This window comes from Amblyomma maculatum, chromosome 2 (genome assembly GCF_055883805.1).
Source record: "Amblyomma maculatum isolate TAMU_Amacu chromosome 2, ASM5588380v1, whole genome shotgun sequence".
NCBI classification, from domain to species: domain Eukaryota; kingdom Metazoa; phylum Arthropoda; class Arachnida; order Ixodida; family Ixodidae; genus Amblyomma; species Amblyomma maculatum.
In genome coordinates, this window is record NC_139345.1 from 80,365,296 (window position 1) to 80,387,119 (window position 21,824).

Below are 21,824 nucleotides of genomic sequence, written 5' to 3' on the forward strand. Positions count from 1 at the left end.
TATAGTAGTGATAGTGATGTAAGACCATTGCTTTGAGCTAATGCCAGCTAAAATGTCAGCCTGTGTTGCAAAGGTGTAGCTGCATGTCAGCCAGCTATAGCCCCTATGAAAGATAAGCTATCTGTATTGTACCAGGTGCATATGATCGACAATACTGAATAGCAGGAACCACTTCATTTTATACAAAATGCTGGCATTACATTTAAGCCTCACTTAAACATACACAAGGCACAAAACTATACCCAGAAAATCACACTTTCAACTTGCATAGGTAGCTACCACATGCTGTGAAAAATGAGGTGCCTTCTTATTCTGAGTCATTTTTATACTTTCAAATATTAAATGCATTGTCACGCCACACTTCATTAAAATATATTGAAAACAATAATCACACTTACATTTAAACATCAGACACACTAGAACATAGCACTCCACAAGCTCATGATGCTAATAGGTACAAAACCTCTGAAGATTAACAGAACTCGAGAATGTCTGGAATAGAAGAGTATGTCTATGCTTGCTAACCAGCAGCTACAGAGGAGGTTTGCAGCTGTTTTAAGTATGGTATGCTATGCCATGAGGAGATTAACACCCCGGCATGACTTAGGCTATGCATTTAGACTTTGCCACAGCAAAGTGCTCTGGATTAATTTGAACCACTTGAGGATCTTTCATGTGCACTGGCATCACACAGCATATAGGTGCCTTTGTCCTCAGGTTAAACTCTGCTTCTTGGGCACACAGCAAAATGCCATAACCAAATTTTCTTTTTCATGTTATAACATCAAGCACTTTAAATGTCGTCAAATATTAAACTCAACTCCCTGCACCAACTGTATTCCTCCGTATCCAGCAGAAGCTCTGCAACATAGCGAATGTCCCACCTTATGCCACCATTTCTGGGCACCAGTGGCTGCACACACTACTTTTTGGGGCCCAATCGCTACCCACCTTCAGTCCACAATTAGACAAATTGAGGCTTGTACTGTCGCAGATTTTGGGTCAATACTTCAACGTCTATTTTTCGAGACTTGTACGCAGGCACCTCACAGGCGACGCCTCTACATGCGAAAAGTCGCATTTTCGACGGCGATGGGACGTAGCAAAGGTTTTCACAAGCGCTCCGGCATCACCACGCTACAATTCCCTAAATTAGGGGTCCAAGAACGAGTCAAAGATGCAAGGTCTGTCACAGTAATAAGGAAAAAAAAAATCACTTCGATGGATAGACCTAGCTCGCGACTCCGAAATTGTGCAGTGGGGGCCCATCGCAGGGAAACTGCTTTCATGGCACTAGCAACATAGCTACTCTTGTAAAGGAGAGCGGTTTCTCTGATGGCGCACACGCCCGTAAAAGCCCGGCAATCGAAAGCGGCATCAAAAAGCTGCTGAGACTGCCGTGCGAAATGCGTATGGACAACGTGCACACAGCGAAAAACAAACCCCTTTCACTGCGTCGTGAGCAAGCATATGCAGTGCTCGCCGGTGGGAAATGCACCACGTTCACCGCAGCATTTCAACCGCTGGCGAGATCACTTAGATGCAAAAATCACTTGCGGCATGACAGCCTTCACTGCGTGCTGTAGCAGAGTTGACGAGCTTGCGCACCAGTTATCACAGCTGTCACCGCTTTGATTCGAGCGACATGACAGCTGTATTCGAGCGGCACGACAGCTGTAGTAGGTTTGAGTTGCAGTGAACGGTGTTTCCACTTGCTTTTCACCACAGCGATCACCGAAGGTTGCTCCACGGCCAGCGAAGAATCCCGACGGTGAAGCGAGCTAGACGCACCCGTTCTTGCTCTGGCGTTCGTAACTACCATACCCTAAAAATGGCACTAAGTTGGTTTTGCAAATTCTGTTCCTCCCATTTCACTTTCAGAACTTATCGCGCAAATCGAACGAGTGTACTAAGTTGGTTTTGCAAATTCCGTTCCTCCCATTTCACTTTCAGAACTTATCGCGCAAATCGAACGAGTGTTCGAGAGAACAGACTGAACTGCTCGTGCCACTAACGGACTGTTTGGCCGACTGCGGCCACCCACGGGCCACCCACAGCCAAGCCGCTCGAGTAGCCACATGGCCACATGCAACGAATAAAAGATGGCGCCCGTGTGATCAGGCGCCGACGTGCGCGGTAGACGAGAAGTTCATTTGAAACTCTTTTTAACCAGTGCGGAAACCAAGCGGTTATACCAAACAATGCAGAACGACAATTCTACGAGGGATGATCGGCCCATGTTCGCTCAGGGCTTCTTTTTCCCGTCTCCGCCAGCATCTCCGTACCAAAGCCCCATCCGCGGCCCACAGCAACAGTCGTCCCCCGCACCCAACAACTCGTCTCCCCGCGGCCAAAACCACTCGGCTCTCACGTCTCCGTTCTCGTCACCGAGATTCAGCACGCCCGTGTTTGGCCGCCACCCTAGACAGCCTAAGTACCTGAGGGAGAGCTGTGGCTCGCCTCGATCACCCTGGCAGCAACAAGGCCACCGCCAGTGCTTTGCACAAAGGAATCGTTTCAACTCTAGCCCACGGGTAGGCATTGCGGTCAGTTTATGCCAATGCACGCTACCTTAAGCATGACGCCGCGATGTACTAAAGTGCCGCTGATTAAGCGGCGCAGCCCGCCAAATTCGAGTGAGTGCATGGCTAAGACGCGCGATAGTTTTGCAGCCTCAGTCTGCATCTATTGCAAATGTGCAAAATAAATGGAATGGAGCACATCCAGTATATAAACGGCAGTCATTGGCTGGCCATTACGTTGAGCCACGAAACACCGCATAACCATTGCGCGTCACCTCGCAGCGGATAGTAGCTGTAAAACCACTCGCGCGAGTTCCCAGCCCACGTTGGGTCATGCCGTCTTTGCCAACGCATATATCTTCGTGTCAAAGTGCCAGGAGACCTTATTTGGCTAAGATTAATTTATTTAAATAACCGGCTCCAACAACACTTGAGACAATGCACAAGCCTTCTTTCTCTGTACACACTTCAGCAATGCACATTCACCCAGTCACTGGAATGCCAGTGTAAAAGGCCACCAAAACTGTAGGAACCTCACAGTGCACATCATTTATGTATCCAGCTATGTTTTTTAAACATATGAATGAGGGTATGGCTTTGCCACATTGGCACTTAATCTTGTGGTTAACACCCCACTGAAATTCAGCCTAAACACACAGCATAAATAGGAATGTTCCATTGTGTACCATAATGCCCATAAAAGGGGAAAAAACATTTAACAGGTATATAACTAGTCCACAATCTTGCACACTAGATGCCCAGAACCCATCTTGCACCATACTTTAACAACAGAGGAGTGCCTCTAGAATCAGCAGCAGTTTGGTCCTACAAACCTTTTGTGTATCACTGTTTGGCAGCTCTGTCAGTATTCAGTATTGTTGGGGGGGCAGCAATGAGAACGGACCAAAAGCTGTGCACGGCGTTGAGCAGCTGCCCCAAATGTAGTGTGTGGCACTGATGCCCTGCTGCATGAGGCAGCAGAGCGCTGCTGCGCGTGCCCTGTGCTGGTGCCTGCCATTTATTTCTCTTGCTCTTCTTCCCTTGATGTCCAGTCTTCGGGGTCCCAGGCATCCAGCTGGTCCGGGTCACCGTACCGCTCGTCACCCCATTACAGTGGGGCCAGTAGTAGCTCCGAGAGCTACGTCAAGCCATCCATGGTTGAGGACCCTTGGGTGGAGCTGCAAGACATGGTTCAAGTCAAGCACGATGCATCATGCACAACAGCCACACAAAAGACAGATCTGGCTCCAGAAGCCATGGCCACCGGCAGCGTGTCAACATCAGATAACAGTGGATGTACGGCAGAGACTGACACCAACCCTTCCGCAGAGCACGGGCCAGCTACGGAAGAAAGTCAATGCTCTTAGTGACGACAGAAAGCATCCCCTACGTATTGCAGAGTTATTCAGTAGTGTGCCTAAGCTTCACTGCTGAATGAATGTTAGCATGCATTCATGCTCTTTGCCTGGCATTTGCACCTGCCCACAATTTTAAAAGATTTTCGGTCTAAGATGCAGTCCACTAACAAATTAATGCCAGGCTCCCAATGTTGCCCCAGCTGAAAAAGCTGGCCAAGTGACGTGCCACTCCATCAAGCTGTAAATAAAACATCACTGATTACAATGGTTTCCAAATCAGTACCCTGTGCTCATGATCAGCTGGTGTAATAGTACGCTCTCTGATTGGTGAAATAAGGTCCTCCAGCAACAAAGCAGAATTTTTGACAGTTCATTAGAAGAAAAAGCAGAGATCAACTTACATGGTGATAGCAAGAAATTCTATAACTTCTTGCCTAAACGGTCACGTGCACCACTAACTTGAGTTCTCCTCTCGCCAAGGCTGCCGATTTCCTTGCAAGAACTTTGTAAAAAAATTACATTTACGTAGAAGTGCTATCATACCAAAGATGACACTATTCAGACGGGTACTGCGATGCAAACAAATACAACACACAAAAACTCACCATTTCAGCTAGCACTGCTGTTTACTGCTTTCACAGGAGTACCTGCAAAGATCAGACAGTAAAGTAACACATGGTGCTTAATGTAGGTGTCAAAAGCAAAATGTAAAAGGACAGCAAGTTCCAGCTACAAGAAAAATATAGAAAATATTCTGATGTCCCACACACCACCACCACGAGAGCTAAAGCAATGGGGACTGTCCTGCTATCTCATGTCTGACAACAGCAGAAACTTTTGTTGGTACCAGTGCTTGGGTAATAAGAGGCATCTCGCACACTGGCTCACTTCCACATCATACACCCAAAAAGTAGAGATTTTATTTGGCCAGAAAGTAGAAGTAGAGTATGACAATGGCCTTCAGCACCAAGCCAGGTGCAACTAACTTCACAGCATACAGTAGCAACAATAAGGTTCATATTCATGAATGCCTCTGTTAGTACCCTAAGCAATATTTCCCATGTGTAGAGTTTTCTCATACAGATAAATGGCTGGAAAATTTGCTCCCTATGTAGTTATGTAAATTGATCTTAAAGCAGTTCCAAGTCATGGTATAAAGGTACAGCACACGAAAACACAAATGATGCATAAGTGATGGCATATTCTGGGGTGTTTGACATCTCAGTTTGCTTTCACAGCAAAGGGTGCTTAAATTGTGTGCTGCAGAGTACCACTCCACAACACAATTTGGCTGCTAGGGTTCTAACGGCCATAGCACATTTCAGTGACTCTAACATCAAGATGATCACGTCTACCAGCCAGGTGTCTAAGCACAATTCAATCTAGTCCAATTAGAGCACCTCCGCCAGCTTTCTCATCTTTCACTGCACACGTTGCTCAATTTCCGCGCGGATTCACATTGAATTGCCCAAACCACGTGGTCGTTACCCCAATTTGGTACCGTTATGCTAAAACATTTGATTTACCCAGTGTCAAGCTTCGCGGCAACCAGTACTCCCGCGCATGCGCAGATAACCCCGACGGTCCACGTGCAGGCCAACTGATTGCGCGCCCGACGCCTCTGGTCACCCGTGCACGCGAGTAGGCAACAGCCGTTTACACGCAGCGCGTTAAAGCATTCCTTGCATTAGGCTACTGCCATCATTACAGGCTGCACTGCGGGTTTCAAGCTCCGAACTTAAACGCACACTGCCCAAGGGCATCGGTTGCACGTGGAAAAAAAAAAAAAAAAAATGCCAGGGGGCACTTTGGAGCACTAAAGTCCGATGAGGCGAAAGCCTTTATAGCGCGGTGGCCCGTAGCCCTCCACTAGGGCGCTTTTTTTTTGCACCTCCACCTTCCTTCTCTACATTACGGCTTGTTTCAGGCGTCCGCAGAGAATTGTCGACAGATACTGCGCCTTTTATTTAGTGTTAACCAATTTCAAACGCCGCTGATGCCTGGTCGTACAGCTCAGCTGCCTGGGAGTACTTGAGCGCTGTACATTGGATTAGAACACTGTTCAAGGTTGCTTCCCATCGAACAGTCCACTGCGTCGAATACAAAGGTCAGTGCTCTTCGCGCAATTTCGAGCGGAACTGCGATGTTCCGGTATCGCGGTGCGCATCTACAACACGAGGTTCGTTCCATCCCAGAGTGATTCCTTCTCCACACCCACTCGCTTATCAAAGCTACCGTCGCCCGTTGTATAACAGCAGCCACGCTAAGAAAAAAAAAAAAAAAAAAAGAAAAAGTCTCCAAATAGCTGCAAGAGCACAAAGCTTCATTACAGATGACTCGCGAAAGCTATCTGTGAACGCAACCAAAGAACGGAGCACGCGGAACCGAAGTCTTGCCCTTTCTCCAATGCCATCAAAGGCGGCGATGCAACCATTCGTTTCAACGCCGCGTGCCAAGTGCCGCGTGCGTAGCGTAATCGGCGCCTTGGAGCAGCTTGAAACAGCTGTACAATCCTACATGCATTTCCAGCAACACTGGGGCTGGTTATAGTTTCAATTTATTAGTTGCCACTGACTGTGCGCGCGTTAGACGCTGCATATAAATGCACGCGTTCACCGGCGTCTAACGCGTCCCTAATCACGAGCACATCGGTGCCGACTTCCACACTGCGTAAAACTACGCTGACGGCAGCTTGAAAGCATGACTACTACTTTGAAACATGTGGACAAGCTTATGAGCTATAAAACTCGCATAACAGTTATGTAGACAAGCCCGCTCACCTTAGCTACCGAGTGTTGAACTGTCAGGCATGAATTTATGGGTAAATCTCGGAAGGGGCAGTCTGGTTTGAAAACAATACGGTTTCCCAACAATTCCCCGTTATAGGGGAGGGGGACACACCTATCCGGGGGTGTGACCGCAACTCGTGTAAGTATGCACCAGCGAGGACCAACGACCGCTGCCCGTATAACATCCCATTTAAAATGTCATACGGGATTACTGTCTCAACGCGACTTTGGGACGTTACGCTGTTTAAAATTGACAAATACATAACGCCAGAACTTAATTCAGATTCCCCATTCACAACTAACTTACGGGGCATCGTAGGCAAGCACGAATGAACCTATTGTATCTGTTCGATGGTGGACGTAAGAGTTGCATGTACAAGTTCGGCTATAAATAATAAAATAGATTATGGGGTTTGTTTCCAGGGTGGCAATGCAAATAGTGAATTGAAACATTTCATGGCTTTGGTCATGAAGGGTTTTACTCAGTGCTTAGGCGAAAGTTGCATACACGCTTAAATGTCCCCCCCCCCCCCCCCAAAAAAAAGATAAAAAAAAGAAAACCCCGCTAATAGTAACGTTGTGAAAACATATGGGGGGGGGGGGGGGGGGGGGGATCATTCCAAACCCGTATTATGTCCTGCCGTCTTTCTTTTCCCGTTCTTTGCACTTTGAAGATGACCCCACACCAATCAGTCAAACTGTGTACTTATTGATATGTGTGAATTCGTATGTATAGTTTCTTGCTGTGCATAATGTCTGTTTTGTTCTGACTCCGACCCTTACTCTGGCTTGAACCGGCGAAAGCTGGGCACCAAACGGCCACCCCCTTCTGTCACTAGTGTATGTACTATTATGAAAGGAAAAAAAAAAAAAAATTCTTAAAACCAGTGTATATCGGAATATCATGCCAAAAAAATAACATGATTGGCTCAAACATTTAGCAATTCACGCACTCCGGATACTTCGACGTCCCCGTTTGCGGTTTTGTGGCCCCATTTGAACCAAAGCTCAGGTAAACCTCATCTACAATGTCCTTTACTAGAGCATTCCAGCAGCAGAAGACTGCACTTCGTAGGCACACAACTTCGCGTCGGCCATCTTTATTTACTGTTCTTGAAAAGCGATCCTTTTCCTTGTACGCGTAAAGCAGCCCGGTTTCAAATGTAGCCGAAACCGCAGAATTCGTGAAAACGCCAAAGGGTAAAAAAAAAAAAAATGCTTACGCTTCGGTGCTGCTTGGCTATTATAACGGTTGTCAGCAAGTGCGCTAAGCGCGTGTGTAGTATGTTGCCTACATTGCGTTCAAAAAACGGTGGTGAAAGGAGACTGTTTCGCGACACTTACATACGCTACAGAATCCCACCTCGACGGGAGGCGAAACGCAAAAGGTGCTCCGTGTGTTGCACGCTGTCAGCTCGTTAACGAAGCCCAGGTGGACCGAATTAACCTGGAGTCTACAGCTCCGTTACTCATACCAAATGCATCGCTTCGGGAATTTTACGCTTGCATAGCAGCATCGTGAGCAGGCACTCCAGATATCCCTTTCTTGAGGAGTGAATAATCCGTCTGCCAAGCCAGCGACAAGTGTTCCAAGCCGTTCGTAACTCGCCGTCGCCCCCAACAGGCGAGCTCGCGGAATTTCGGCAGGCCCAAAAACCCCAAAACCATTTCACGAAGGACCGGTGCGATCATCGACACTGGATTGCGAAAGGCATGATCTCGTATCTCCGGGGGTCAGTCGAGATACAAGACAGCACAAAAGCCACACGCCGAGGAGTCGCCAAAATGTACGACTAATGTTACGGATCTTCTTGGCCTCGTGATGCTGCGCAATTCGTCACTTCCGCCGGTAGTTAGCACCACGCACAATGTAATGGCATTTGTCACGTAGACTGTCCTGGCATAATTCCGGGACGATTTCGCCACCTCTCTCTCCCTGTCTCCCACGTGTTGTTCAGATGACTGGATGCGTGCAGCCGGAATAGTCCGCCTCGAGTTGCACGGAACCAGTTTCAAGTTTGGCGCCAAAACCTTGCCGGACGCGCGTGTGAGCGCGTTGCGCTCGAGCGCCAGACCATCGTGAACGCGACGAATGTGAAGTCAGTTCCCCCGTATTATGCAAGACACTTGCAGTGTGACGTGAAGCGCGCCAGAAGTCTCTGCTCTTTGTCCAAGGAACGTACAGGCAGGACCTCTGCGGCGATGGCGGCGGTAAGCGCGAAATGCCACCCGCACGGTGACTGAAACAGCCAGTCGAGCTGTCATGTTCCGCCGTCCCACGAACCGTCAAACGTACACAAACTGTGTGAATTCAGCGCAATGTGCGCGCGCCCTCGTTTGTAAGCGCTGCGATTCCAAGACGATCGAGCATAAAAGTCTTTCTAAAAATAGCAATAGTGATTGGTTCAAGGAAGGGTACCTGTCGCGCTTGTCATGTGGACACCTGAACCGAGCCGTAGGGGAAGGGAAGGCGGGGATAAAAGAGGTGCCGTAGTGGAGGGCTGCGGGGAATTTCGACCGCCTAGGGATCCTCAACGTGCAGTGACAACGCACAGAAAATGGACGTCTCTCCGTTTCTCCTCCATCGAAACGTAGCCGCCTTTGCTTCAGAGGTGTTCTCGTCTTCCTGCAGTGCGTAGCGCACGACGGCGAGCCGAAGAACGATCTAAACTCTGGATCCAGCACAGTGCTCCATCTGCAACCTCAACTAGGAAAACGCGCAGCACGCGCCTTAAGAGTTAACGCAAATCAAAGCTATTTAGACGCACCACTAGCCCGCGTTTGTGAAGACGTAAGAGTCGGCAAGTGCCCAGAAAAAAAGTTTGGTCTCTCTGGTGTAATTTGGGTATTCCAATTGCATTATCTTAGTCTCATCCCCGTCTTAGGTTCTTGTAAGAGATATTAGCTTCACCTAGTTTTTACTTAAGACAACCGCTAAGTTAAGCGCCACTGACAACCAACAGAAAAAAAAAAAAAAAAAAGAAAAAAAAAAGGGCCGTCATTTTTTTTTTTTTTTTTTTTTTTGAGTGCAAGTGTGCGATGTCCGAACTCATGTCTGCGGTAATCGACTTCAGTACTCCTTGCATGCGATGCACTGCTGGCTAGATTTCCATTAAAACTCGCAATCTGTACAATTTCAATAAAAAAAAAAAAAAAAAAAAAAGGGGGGGGGGGGGGGCAGTTCCTTCTTTTTGCTTTACAGAGCGGTTCAAACAATAAGGGTCGAGTAGGTACGTCAGTTGACGAAGTGGCGAGCCGTTTGATTTGTTTTGGTGATCAATTATTTCCATTTGAAAGCACAGCTCGTATGGTTGAGCCCTGTGGGTCGCGAAAACTGCGGGACTTCGATGCGGTCAGGTCAGACGGGAGTTTTCCGCTTTGTTCTCCAAATGCATACGACCATCCTCCGTGCCGGTGTGCGACGGTACAAGCGTTGTGTTCTTGCTCTCATCGGTGGCCAGAGAGAGCTGGAAATTATGCGCAAGCGAAAGCTCCACAAATAATGTTCAGATTACACAGAAAATATTACGTCACTGCACAGTGGCATTCACAGGGCCCATGTGTTTCTTCCGCAGACCTCTAATCGCGCACGACATAATCGGAAACGCATGATCCTTCGCGCCTAAACCCCGACGTTACCTAATCGCGCGTTAATTCGACGTGCACTGCCCAAGAGCGCACCAGTCGATAATGTTAGGGCGCAGTTTAACGGCCCTGGAGGAGAAAAAAAAAAAAAAAATTACCGGTATAGTTGCTACGACCGACGCAGATTATCGCGGGATGTCGACCCGCAAACTCTCGGTCTACGAAGATTACAGGTAGCAGAAATACATGCGAGGAACTTCCGACAAAACGGACAACACATCAACTTGCGTTCAACACCTAAAAATGTGCTCGAGGTGTAAAAACCGATTAAATCGAACTATGCCAACATCAGAGACGACAGAATTTGCAGGGTCAAAATTCCACACTAACAGAGGCGCGTGAGCGAGTTTTCGCTCAGCAAGAGCTGCAGTGTTTGAGAAGAACGGCTAAGCCGCCCCTTCCTGTATATTCGAAACACAAAAGCATTCCAGTGCTCTTGCCCTGTCATTCAAGTTTTTGTTTTAATTTTTTTTTTGTGCAGAACCGGCGTTGTTAGCTTCGTTCAAGTCAACGTACGTGAAGTACGAAATGACGTGGATACGCCTACCACTTATAGTCGGGCATTTAATATATCGTGCGCGCTCTTTCGTGACCGTTTCCACTCTTTAGTGTAGACACTGGTACATCGCAGCTAGCCCACGCGCAGTTAGTGCGCAGGCAGCTGCACGCACGCAGCGTTGGGACCTATCAGCGAGCCTGCACGCCGGTAACCGTAACACGCGGAGTCGCAACCAGCCACACTGGAAGGATACCAGACCGAATTTCTAGCTCAAGCCAACCTATCTCAGCAGAAAACCCTCCCTCTTCGCCCGCAAACGGTGCATGGAAAGTTGGCAACTTTGGCCACTCTACTGAACTTCCATCGAAATTAGAACCGTTCGACCCTCGCCCCAGTTAAGAATGGGGCTTGGACGACTGGCCAGCTATCGGGGAAAGGATTGAGAGAGGGGGACGCAGATTGACCTCGCACACTCCGCCAGCTTTCGTCACTCCGCGCGATGAAAGGGGAGATTTCGTGATGAAACTGGACAGCTTATCTCTTCGAGTACATGCCCCTTCCGATTCACGCGCCGCTGCCAGCCCTTTCCCTTCAGAAATGGTGCTTCCCCACCCGACAGCCAGATAAATGCAAGACAAGGGCTGTGTGGCGACAAACTCGCTACGTCTGTGCGTCACACGCTGGCTCAAATTGCGATTAGTGATTCGCGGCGTCACGTAACAGTCGTTGCGCAATATTAAACCAACATAAGGAACTTTGCACGTCCTGATGTTGAAGTTATGAGCACTTTACGAGTGGGAGCCAGCCCATAACGGCTCGGAATCCCTTGGCAACATTGGCACTACTCGCGCCAAAGGCCGGGGCGTCCGTGTGGTACGGAACGCCAGTAGTGCGTGTGGCTTATCGTTGAAGCCAAGAAGGTAACCAAAAAAAAAACACCCATCTGCACAGTCCGACAAAGTCGACGAAAAACAGTTTGCTGGTCGTAAACACGTCGAAGCAACGAAAAAAAAAAAAAAATACCACAAGAATTTATGATTTTGTCTGCAGTCTCTTCATAGACAAACACAGAGACTTTGTAATACTGGGAGTGTCCCATGATTTCCAACGAGCCAACACAAACAAAGACGAAAATGCTTGTATGCTTCCACATGAGTCATTATAGGGAGTTGTGCCAGACGGTCGTTCATTGCGAGAACCAATCTCACCTGATGCTGAGTTCCATCGATGGCAGGAAAAAAACACAAAAAATAGAGGCAAAAAAAGTCGATTACACAAAGAAGCACAGTTGTCGCGTATGTTTTGTTTGTGTGACGCATGTAGACATAGGATGTTTGCAAGTGTTTAGTGTAAAGATCAAGCAAAAGGTTATGTAAACACTTATGCCATGTCAAAGCACTTGCACAAGCTCATGCCATTGCAACTGTGGTGTGAAGCGGAACATAATGCAGATAAATATAGCTAGCCTTGACATTAAGGCCACTCTGCAGCATATCATAAAGTATGCTGTTAACGGATGCAGAACCAATACAGGCTTACAAAACCAATAACACTCTGCTAATACCCAAGAGCTGAATCTGACTTGCTTCTCACTAAGCAGTTTCTGAGCTATAAATGGAGAAACCACCAAGGATGTTTATGTGCGAAATGCAGGAAAACAGCCATGATGTTCACTACAAAAATGTGTGCATATCACTAAAGAACCAAGGTGAACACTTCGTGGCTTAGCATGTGAAGCACACACACCATAGTTCCCAAGATCTTCACATAAATAAGCTTCATCTTTTGGCTGTATGAAGTTATGTACCCAGTCAAGTAGAGATGACATACGTTTTAAGGCTACAAAAAGCTTGCCGAAAGGATACCTACGGGTGGGCATAAAAGCTAAGGAATGCACTGCATGTTTTCATTTTTATTCTTAAGTAAGCCTAAGCAAGCGTGAACAACTTTCAAAACCTACTGCGAGCACAATCAGCAATGCACGAAATGGCGTTCATAAATACTAACACTTGCAGCTGAAATGTTTGCAAGAAGGGGAGAGCTTGTTCCACTTGTCTAGTTGGACCTAACCAGCTCGTGCTTGGTTGACAAAGGAAGCGAGGACATGGTGTGCTTTCTGCCCTTTGCAAAAAGGACAGAGTAAAGGCCCGTTCACACTTGCGACTCGCAGAGGTCGTGCGACAGTTTCAGTGAAAAAGAGACTGTCGCAAATGGTCAAAAAGCAACAGTTACAGGCCGTTCGAGCACTGGTAGTCAATCAACGGCTCAGTTGAAGTGAACATGTTAGCTTTACTCTAACTCTATGTGGTGAACAATAAAGATAGGCAAGATCTGGAAAGCAACCCGCAGGTCGCATTTGCAAGTGTGGACATCGGTCAAGCTGCACGGCTCTCTGGTCACGTGCTACAGCCCGTCGCACGCCTTTCCCGGCTCGCAAGTGTGAACAAACCCCCAAGACCTTAGTTGGTTGTGAATGCTGCTGCACATCTCTGCTCAACTACTGCCTTAAATGATATGGTGTCGCTGCTATCACGCATCTGGTTCCCACTCCTGTAACCTGTGGCCAAGAACCCTCAAAGCTACAATTAACAATCACAAGCCTGGCCGCAGCAAGAAGAGCCACCGAGCGCCACTCTTTACAGCGCAGAGCCACCACCTTGCAGCGGAAACTGGGGAAAGACAAAAGGCAATGCTTACCTCTGAGGACACCTTGACAACGTAATTACAGCGGAGAACATTTTTTTTTTTTGTTGTCGCAGTAGCAAAAACGGCAAGCAGTCTCTCCTGGATGTGGTGGGCACACACTTCTTCAACCGCGGGCCTCCATCTTTGCACGACAGTCTCAGGGCAGACACAGACAGTAGTGGCACGCACATTTGGTTGTTGCAAGGCTTCTCACAGAACACAGTTTGTAGCAGCACTGTCGGGGCTATGACCAAGCTCTCAGTCTGGTTGCTTTGGTGGAAGGTGCAACAGGAAAGCCATAGGGCACGCAGTGCAAGATGAAACGTCGTCTTAGTGGTGAAGCTGCAAGGTTACAAGGCTTTGGCGGCATGTGGCTTGCTCTTCTGCCTTACAAGCTTATCTGATGCTGCTCCAGGTACACCTAACTTTTACCTGACAAGTTTTTTTTTTTTTTTTTTCTCTCGTTTTGTTTTCCCCCAAACAATCCTTAAGCATGGCATATTTCGATTGCAAGTGCTTTGACACAACAGCACCAGAACCGGTGGTACAAGCGTCTCGTGTAAGCATGTCGGCGGTGACAGCAAAAAGGCTTGGTCAGTGTCCATAACAAAGAGGAGAAAAAAAGGAAACATCTTGTCACACCACGAGTTTGCTGGAAAAAAAGACCACTTTCAAACAGTGACGTGTTTGTTCCCTCCTGCTTTACTCAAGCCAAAATTTACATACAATGCTGCTTGCTGGTCCAGTGTAGTGACAATCCAAAGAATGTAGCCATGAGTAGCAAGGAAGTCGCCTATGGCTAACAAGCACACCTGAAGATGGCATGCTTGCCAATGTGTCCAGAGAAGGCACCTTGCAACCCAGACACAAGGACCATTCAGTGCGTTCCCATTTTTCCTTTAGTAGCAGACCTCAGAGTCTCACCGAGAGGAGAACAATTGCTCAACATGTCTCCAGGAAAAAAAAAAAAAAGAATGCTTCATTTACGCTGAGGAAGTCCTTTTCCCTCATTAGTGAGAGAACATTTGTGTCTTGACAGCGGCATTATTTTAAATTCAGGATGTCTTTGGGCATGTTCCTGTCACACAAAAGCACAATAATGCAGAAAAGTGTCCAGTCTCTCACACACACACACACAAAAAGAAAATTTAACAAAATGTCCCACTGAGATAGATACATATGTACAATAATAATAATTAAAAAAGGCTTGGCATACCGGCTGCTTTGCTGCAGTCCTGTTATCGCCGCCCCAAAAAAGGAGCACCATACGAGCCAGCATAATCAATCATCCTTCTCCAAACTAGCTATACAAGAATGCTGGCCCCATTATTATACACACACCTTTATGGCCAGCACTGCATTGCCTCAGCTGCGCAGCAAGTGACCCATGGAAAGAAAGCACTTTCACACCTTTCAGGCAGCAGAAAGTGCCAGGTCAGTGCAGCTCTCTGACAAACAATAGAGACATGGCTGGGTGCAGCCACAGACAAAAAAATCTAAACCTGACATGGATAACCAACACAGCCCCCTATCACCGCACTGCATAAGATTAAGGGTCACCCTTAGAGGATCGGCCTGTGACCCCTGGCCCCAAAGTCAGCTGGCGGGGGTGGTCCTCTTGGGACACCCCTGTACGAGGAGCCTTCCATCCTGGCAGGGTAGGCATCCGGCGGAGACGCCTCGAGTGGACGAGACGGTGGCGGCGTGCGCAGCAAGCTAAGCCGGCTTGGCTGCTGCCCCACCGTAGGACTGCCCAGAAGCAGAGGCCGTGCATCGGCCCCTGGAGGTGACACATAGAATTCACGGTTCCCTCGGGACTCTGACCTACCCCGATAGGGTCGCTCGTACTCTACCTCATAACCCTGTGGCGGATCATTGGGGGATATTTGTTGCTCAAAGCCCTGGTGGTGGTGGCGTTGGTGTGGTGGGACTATGGTATGGGGAGGAGTAGTGGGGATACCTGAGTGGCTGCCGGGTTTCTTTACGCGAAAGCCCTGCGCTTCCAGCAGCTGTGCCAGAGCTGCCTTGACGCCCGATGTGGTGTAGCTCTGTTGATGGACCACAGCGCTCAAGTCAGAGAGGCCCAGAGACTCAAATGGTGGCGAAGTGTCGTCAGGAGGTCCCCTTCTTTGATAGGAGGAGCCGTCTCCTCCGCGGCCCAGGGTGGGCATGGGGGGTGACGCTGGCCGGCCTCGATGCATGCTGGGCTCTGGGGGTAGCCGTCGGGGGAGCACGGGCGGAGCCCGGTCGCTATCCATGTGGTGTGCCAGCCCCACTGTCCCACGGTCGAAGTGGTAGGCTCCTGGGCTTGTGGTTTGTCCCCGGATGTCTGTGATTACACACCCGCCATGCTTTAATAGAGCTTGGCTACTAGTGTCATCACTTCCCTCATTAAAACTGCTGTGGAAAAAAAAGGGATGACTGCTTACCCTCCACTATTCTGTGCAAACCTGTACCTGAAAGTGATGACTGTAGTGGAAGCAAAATGAAAGGCCCCCTGCTTTCTTGCAGCTTTTCACAGCCTCCCCTCTCTCTCTCTCCTTTACAGCAATAGCTGTTAATCTACGATACTGTCATATATGTCAGCATAGAGAAAGAAAGAGGGAGAGCTAGCTGTGGTGCTGCATTTTCATGAGAAAACAAGGGTCAATGTTTTTACAGTACAGAGTTAGGAGGAGAGGAAGAGGAACTACCACAAAAGTAATATGGTGAGAAAACGGGACAGGAATTACGGGACAGGAATTAGGGGGTTACAAGGCAAAGCTTAACGCATGTGAAAAAAGCAATGATTACACTCTAACTACTTAAAATAAAGCATCATCATCATCCACCGGAATATACCCACTGCAGGGCAAAGGCCTCTCCCATACACCAATTAACCCAGTCATGAGCTAGTTGCATCCACTTGACCCCTGCGAACTTCTCCTCATCCCCCCACCTAACTTTCTGCCGCCTCCTGCTATGCTTTTCTTCCCTAGGAATCCAATTTGTCATCCTAAACGACCATCGGTTGTCCTTTCAATGCACTGCGTGCCCTGCCCATGCCCACTTCTTGATTTCCATTAGAATGTCATTAACACGAGTTTTTTTCTCTGACCTACTCAGAAATTTAACGCTACATCTACCATCTTTCATTCCATAGCCCTCTGTGTTGTCCTCAACTTAGGTAGAACCCTTTTCATTAGCCTCCACGTTTCAGCTCCATAGGTGAGTACAGGTAAGATGCAACTGTTGTATACATCCCTCTTGAGCGATACCGGTAAGCTGCTAGTCATAATCTGCGAATACTTGCCAAATGTGCTGCATCCCGATCTTATTGTCCTAGTTATTTCTCTTCCACAGTTTGGATCTGCGGTTACTACTCGTACTAAGTAGACATTTTCGTCTAACCCTTCCAGTTCATCGCGACCTATTGTGAATTGCTGCTCCTTTCAGCGGCTGTTGAACATTACCTTTGTCTTCTGCATACTGATATTCAAGCCTACATTTCTGCTATTTTTGTCTAGGCCATGTATAATTTTTTGCAGTTCATCCCCCAAGTTACTTTGCAAGGCAATGTCACCAGTGAATCGCAGATTACAGATGTATTCTCCATCGACCCTTATCCCTAACTGCTCCCATTCCAAGTCTCTGAATACTTTCGCTAAGCAAGCTGTGAATAGTACTGGGGAGATCATGCCTCCTTGCCTGACACCTTTCATTAAGGGAATTTTGTTATTTTCTTTATGCAGAACTATGGTTGCTGTGCAGCCACTATAGATATCTTCCAGTAATTTCACATACGGATCCTCTAAACCCTGATTTCACAATGTCTGTATGACTGCCACGTTTCTACAGTCAAATGCTTTTTCGTAATCAATGAATGGACTGTATAAGGTCTGCTTATATTCAGAGCATTTTTCTATCACCTGGCATATGATAGACATGATCGATAGTAGAGTACCCTTTCCAAAAACCTGCTTGATCTTTTGCCTGATTGAAGTCTAAGATCGTCCTGATTATGTTAGCTATTACTTTATTTATTTATTTATAGATATGGCGATCTGGTACAGATCATAGCAGGGTGGGAAAAAAAAAAAAAGAAATACAAGCATGTAAATGCACTCAAATCCAAAATACCTTAGTAAACACCTTATATGTAACAGATAGTAAGCTGATTGGCTTGTAATTTTTCAAGTCCTTAGCATGACTTCAGTACCGTCGATAACATTAGGCATTGCGTATACAGGGTGGCCAGCTTTTCTGCCAGTTCAATCCTGTCTATTGGGTTGGAAGCTTTCAAACTTTGGCGTTTCTTAATCAAATCTTTCGTCTCCTTAGATAGTTTACCGGTATCCTCTCTAACGATTCTACTGCCTATTTCTACCGCGCACTCAGTAATGATGTCTCTGAACTTATTGTTCATTGCTTCTAGGCTAATGTCGTCATCCTCGGTTGGAGCTGAATATCTATTCTGTAGCGAGATTCTCAACTGCTTATTAAGCTTAGTTACAATGCCTGCCAATTATAAAGCAACACACTGAAGGGCCACTGAGCAGCAGCTTTATTCAGGGACCATGTTGCAGTTTTCAAGCATTTCCCACAGGCTGAGCGTAAAGCAATGAGCAAAATAGCCAGTAGATCTTTATAAAATACAGATTGCAGAGTGCTTTTCATTGTATTATTTTGCAGTTTCAAGAAGAAAAAAAGAATCGAAAATTCTCACCCTAGTAACCACAAGAGCATGTCTGGCAGTGGAAGAGATGCAAATAAGCACCACCCATTTGAACATTAAAAAAAAACAACACCAATAAATTTTATTAATGGAACAATGTTAAAAAAACCCATTCTTTAGAAAATTTGGCGTCAGCTTTGTCAGCATAATGAGCGGAAAATCCTGGGCACGGCTCTGACAGGTGGTAGCAGGCAGGTGTCATTGCTGAGCAGAGACTGGTCATCCTGCTGTGTGACGTCACGAGACCGCATCACATGGCCGATTTAGCATACCCTGCCAACTACGGCTCTGCCTTTGAAATGGAAGGGAGAGATCAAAATAGGGCCCCGCCCAAGGCCCTAGGATCCCAAGTTAGGCACACTGCCCATAGGCCACGCAGGCACTTTCGTACGGCTTAGCTTTTAAATCTGTCGGGAGGTCCTTATATGTTTTGGTAGCTTACGATTATATGCTAAGGTATATGTGTGGAATAATAAAGCCACAAGTTAAAAGGATTAGTATTATACAAGCAGCAAAGTGCACTTAAGTGAATAAGGATCTGCAGATGAAAGCAATAAAGCTCTTAATAAGGTTTCTCTGCGGCTAAACTCAAAGTGACTTGCAAAATCATGAAAGAAAATGTTCTAGAGGAGTCTCAAAATGCCTCCCCCCCTTTTTTCTCCAGCCCAATGCCTGCAGATGTGCCCTCATGAATGTGAGCTCACAGTAGATGCAGACGCACCAAAATGTCTTTGTTGTCCGATAAAACAACTCACCAGAGCCGGGCGGCACCGGATGCTGTGGCACAGGAAGGCCTAGGGGTGGGGCGGAGGGGGGTGGTTCGCCGCTCCTCCACTTTGCCCGCAAAGGCGGCGACTCCAGAGGGGGTGGCGGCAGTCTTCGAGAAGGCTGCGGGGGTGACATGGGTGGTTGCGACAACGGAGGTGGCCGTGCCAAGCGGCGCCCTCCCTCGTCGGGGTGGCCCAGGCCGCTCATCTGGTCCCTTGGCACATCAAGCGGTTTGCCGGATGGTCCCACGAGGGGCTGCGGAGATGGCACTTGCTGCTGCAGCGGTGGCTGTGGGTGCTGAGTTGTTATCAGGTGCTGCTGAGCGAGGGGTGGGACTGGGTGCACCTGCCTACTCTGGTGGCTGGCCATTTGCACCTTCTGGGCCTGCTTGGCAGCCGCCGCCAGCAGCAGCTGCATGTTCAGGTTCTCCAGAAGCTGCCGCGTTGAAGCGTCAACCTGCAAGGCAGTTACAGCCACTGAGAAAAAGGTCGCTCACCAATGGGCCACTTCCATCACCAACACTACACCAAAGGTGGCGCACAATCTAGGGTGCCCACAAGAGAAAGCAATCATTTGACTCGTCTGTGGGAAAAAGATACCTGCCTGCACCTTGCTTCAGCGGGCGACAGATGTCTTTGCAAAATGCCCGCCTTAATAATAACACCAGCAAATACACTCACGCTGAAGCTGGCAATGGTGCCTTTGCGTCCGTCTGCAAGGCAGCATGAAGGTCAATGGCAAGTTTTATGCATGCAAAAGCAAAAGGGGCACTCAGGTCTCCCTTTGTGTTAGCGCTTATTATTCTCTGAAGGCAGTGCCAGAACGTGCAGGATGTGGGTAATCCATGGCCATGTGAGGGGATGTACATGGTTGTGCGCCCGCTCTCTTCAGTGCACCACAGCATCCGACCAAGCCGCACATTGAAGTGAAGCGGTAGGTCATGCAAAGCACCGCCTCGACGGCTATGGTCGCGCCAGTTTGCTTCGATGTGTGGCTGCGTCGGACGCAATGGTGCTTCACCTGTTCGCATTAAGAGTGGATGACCATGTACATAGACTGGTGTGCACTAAAGGATAAAAACAGAAATATAAGTCAGAGTCCCAGTCTGCAATAGGACTACCTTGGCCTATGCAAGCTGTATTCTAAGGCACGAGTTCTACATTATTATTAAAACGACAAACCAACATGGCACACAGCCGGTTTGAACTCTGTACGAGCCATGTGGGAGCTGGCTACAAGGAAATGCACATACAAGTGTCCAGCACTAACAAAGGCCTCACAGGAAACAGTAGGGTTGGGTGGAGTGTGGCTGTCTGTGTAAAGTGATGGTGGTGGGCTCACCTTAATGTTAAGCAAATTGGCAAGCTGGGCAATGCTGAGTGTCTCATGCTTCTGGAAAGCAGCCGTGATGGTGTTGAGGTTGGTCTGCAGCTGCTGGCTGTTCACACTGGATGCAGCCGGGTTGCTGTCAGAGCCGTCGGCCGACTTACTATCAGCCTCTGCACCAAAGAGGGCAGGAAGTGATGCTGCAGCAGTCACAAGCATAGCACACAAACAGAGAGGGGACACACCAGCAAACATGAAAGCAGACTAGACAGATGGAAGCCACAATGCTAGCTACAGTGACAGGCAAAATAGTCTGTGTCTCAAGGATGCCTATAGTTACAAGTGAGGTCTCATCACAACCTACTCCTACAGCAGATCCCTCATTAGTGAAATCTCATTACTACGAACATCACATTAACAAATTTTTCAAATTCACAACTTTTTTAAAAATCCCCAGCAGATTTCCTATGCTTTCAAAGAAAAAAAAAAAAAAAAAAAAAAGGTTTCAGAATTACGAATTGCAATATAGCATATATTTCAGAACAATGTACAGACTTTATCAAAAGTTTACAGCCCAGAGGATTTGCTTTTAAGCCATATAATATGACTTCTGTAATAATCGTGGAAGTCCTAGCCATTGGAGAAGGTAGGACGAAAAATCTTTTTGCCTTCAGCAAGTATGGAAACGTGGGAATGCATCACGAGCCACATAGTATCGCTCAGAAGTAGACCCCCTGGGCTGTAAACTTTTGATAAAACCTGTACATATATATCTTTTTCTTCTATGCTCTAGGAACACTGGTATTACGAATTCGGCTAAAATTAACAGCGTCGTAACTCTCGCGTGAAACAGAAACCACCGTTTCTGTGTGCATGGTCCGTGGGCTGTAGCTATCATCATCAGCACATCTAGTGCCAGCTCCTAGTGCCACCACAAGGTTGTGGCTTAATATGCAGTAGTCAGCAGGCCTAGCCGCCTGCCTTTTTTGTTCCCGTGTTGTGTGTTGTTAGTCGGTCGAATGATTGTGCCATTCGCGCATGCACTTTTTTTTTTTATTATATCTTACAGCAAAGTCTGCGTGGATCTGATAATGACTGCAACCAGCGAACGTGCCAAAGAAATCGGTGCAGCAAAAAAGCGAATTGGCCTCTGCAGACAGCTAGCATTGTCCTATCGACAGCCGCAATTATTTCAAAAGACCAAGATGCGATTTTAAACTTCAGAAAACACTGAAGATGAGGTCATATCGAGCTTTGATGTCCGTACTTTTGTCACTCAATGCAATCACGTACCCGATGAGGTGCTGCGCAAAGTGAAAGGTGTATGTGCTGTAATGGTGTAATGTAGTCTGTGGTTGTGTGCACTGCACACCCCAGAAGAAAAAAAACTGATTTCTTCAAATAAATCAGCTTTCAAGTTGGTGTAACTTTTTGAGATTTTGCTTGACTTCCAAGGTACATCATTTTTTATACATAGGTTTGACCACTGGGTTATAACTGAAGATTTTTCATTAGAAT

The 21,824-nt window shown here is 47.5% G+C and overlaps 2 protein-coding genes across 5 annotated transcripts in view; one reads left to right on the forward strand and one right to left on the reverse strand.

The window, feature by feature from the left end:
• Positions 1-2,068: 2,068 nt before the first annotated feature.
• Positions 2,069-4,168, forward strand: LOC146199108 (uncharacterized). The gene is made up of 2 exons (XM_084594599.1): positions 2,069-2,534; positions 3,575-4,168. The coding sequence occupies exons 1-2, from the start codon at positions 2,202-2,204 to the stop codon at positions 3,887-3,889; spliced, it is 648 nt and encodes a 215-aa protein (XP_084450725.1). The 5' UTR covers positions 2,069-2,201; the 3' UTR covers positions 3,890-4,168.
• Positions 2,906-21,824, reverse strand: part of Cdk12 (Cyclin-dependent kinase 12) — a 58,112-nt gene continuing 39,193 nt past the window's right edge. For 3 of the 4 annotated variants that reach the window (XM_084594595.1, XM_084594594.1, XM_084594596.1), the window contains exons 9-11: positions 20,322-20,479; positions 18,968-19,436; positions 14,183-15,827 (exon numbers count right to left, since the gene is read on the reverse strand). In XM_084594595.1, coding sequence (XP_084450721.1) covers positions 15,061-15,827; positions 18,968-19,436; positions 20,322-20,479 — 1,394 coding nt within the window. In that variant the 3' untranslated portion in view covers positions 14,183-15,060. Of the gene's footprint in view, positions 3,701-4,485; positions 4,528-14,182; positions 15,828-18,967; positions 19,437-20,321; positions 20,480-21,824 lie in introns of those variants that run through there. The other variant, XM_084594597.1, reaches the window with a different exon arrangement.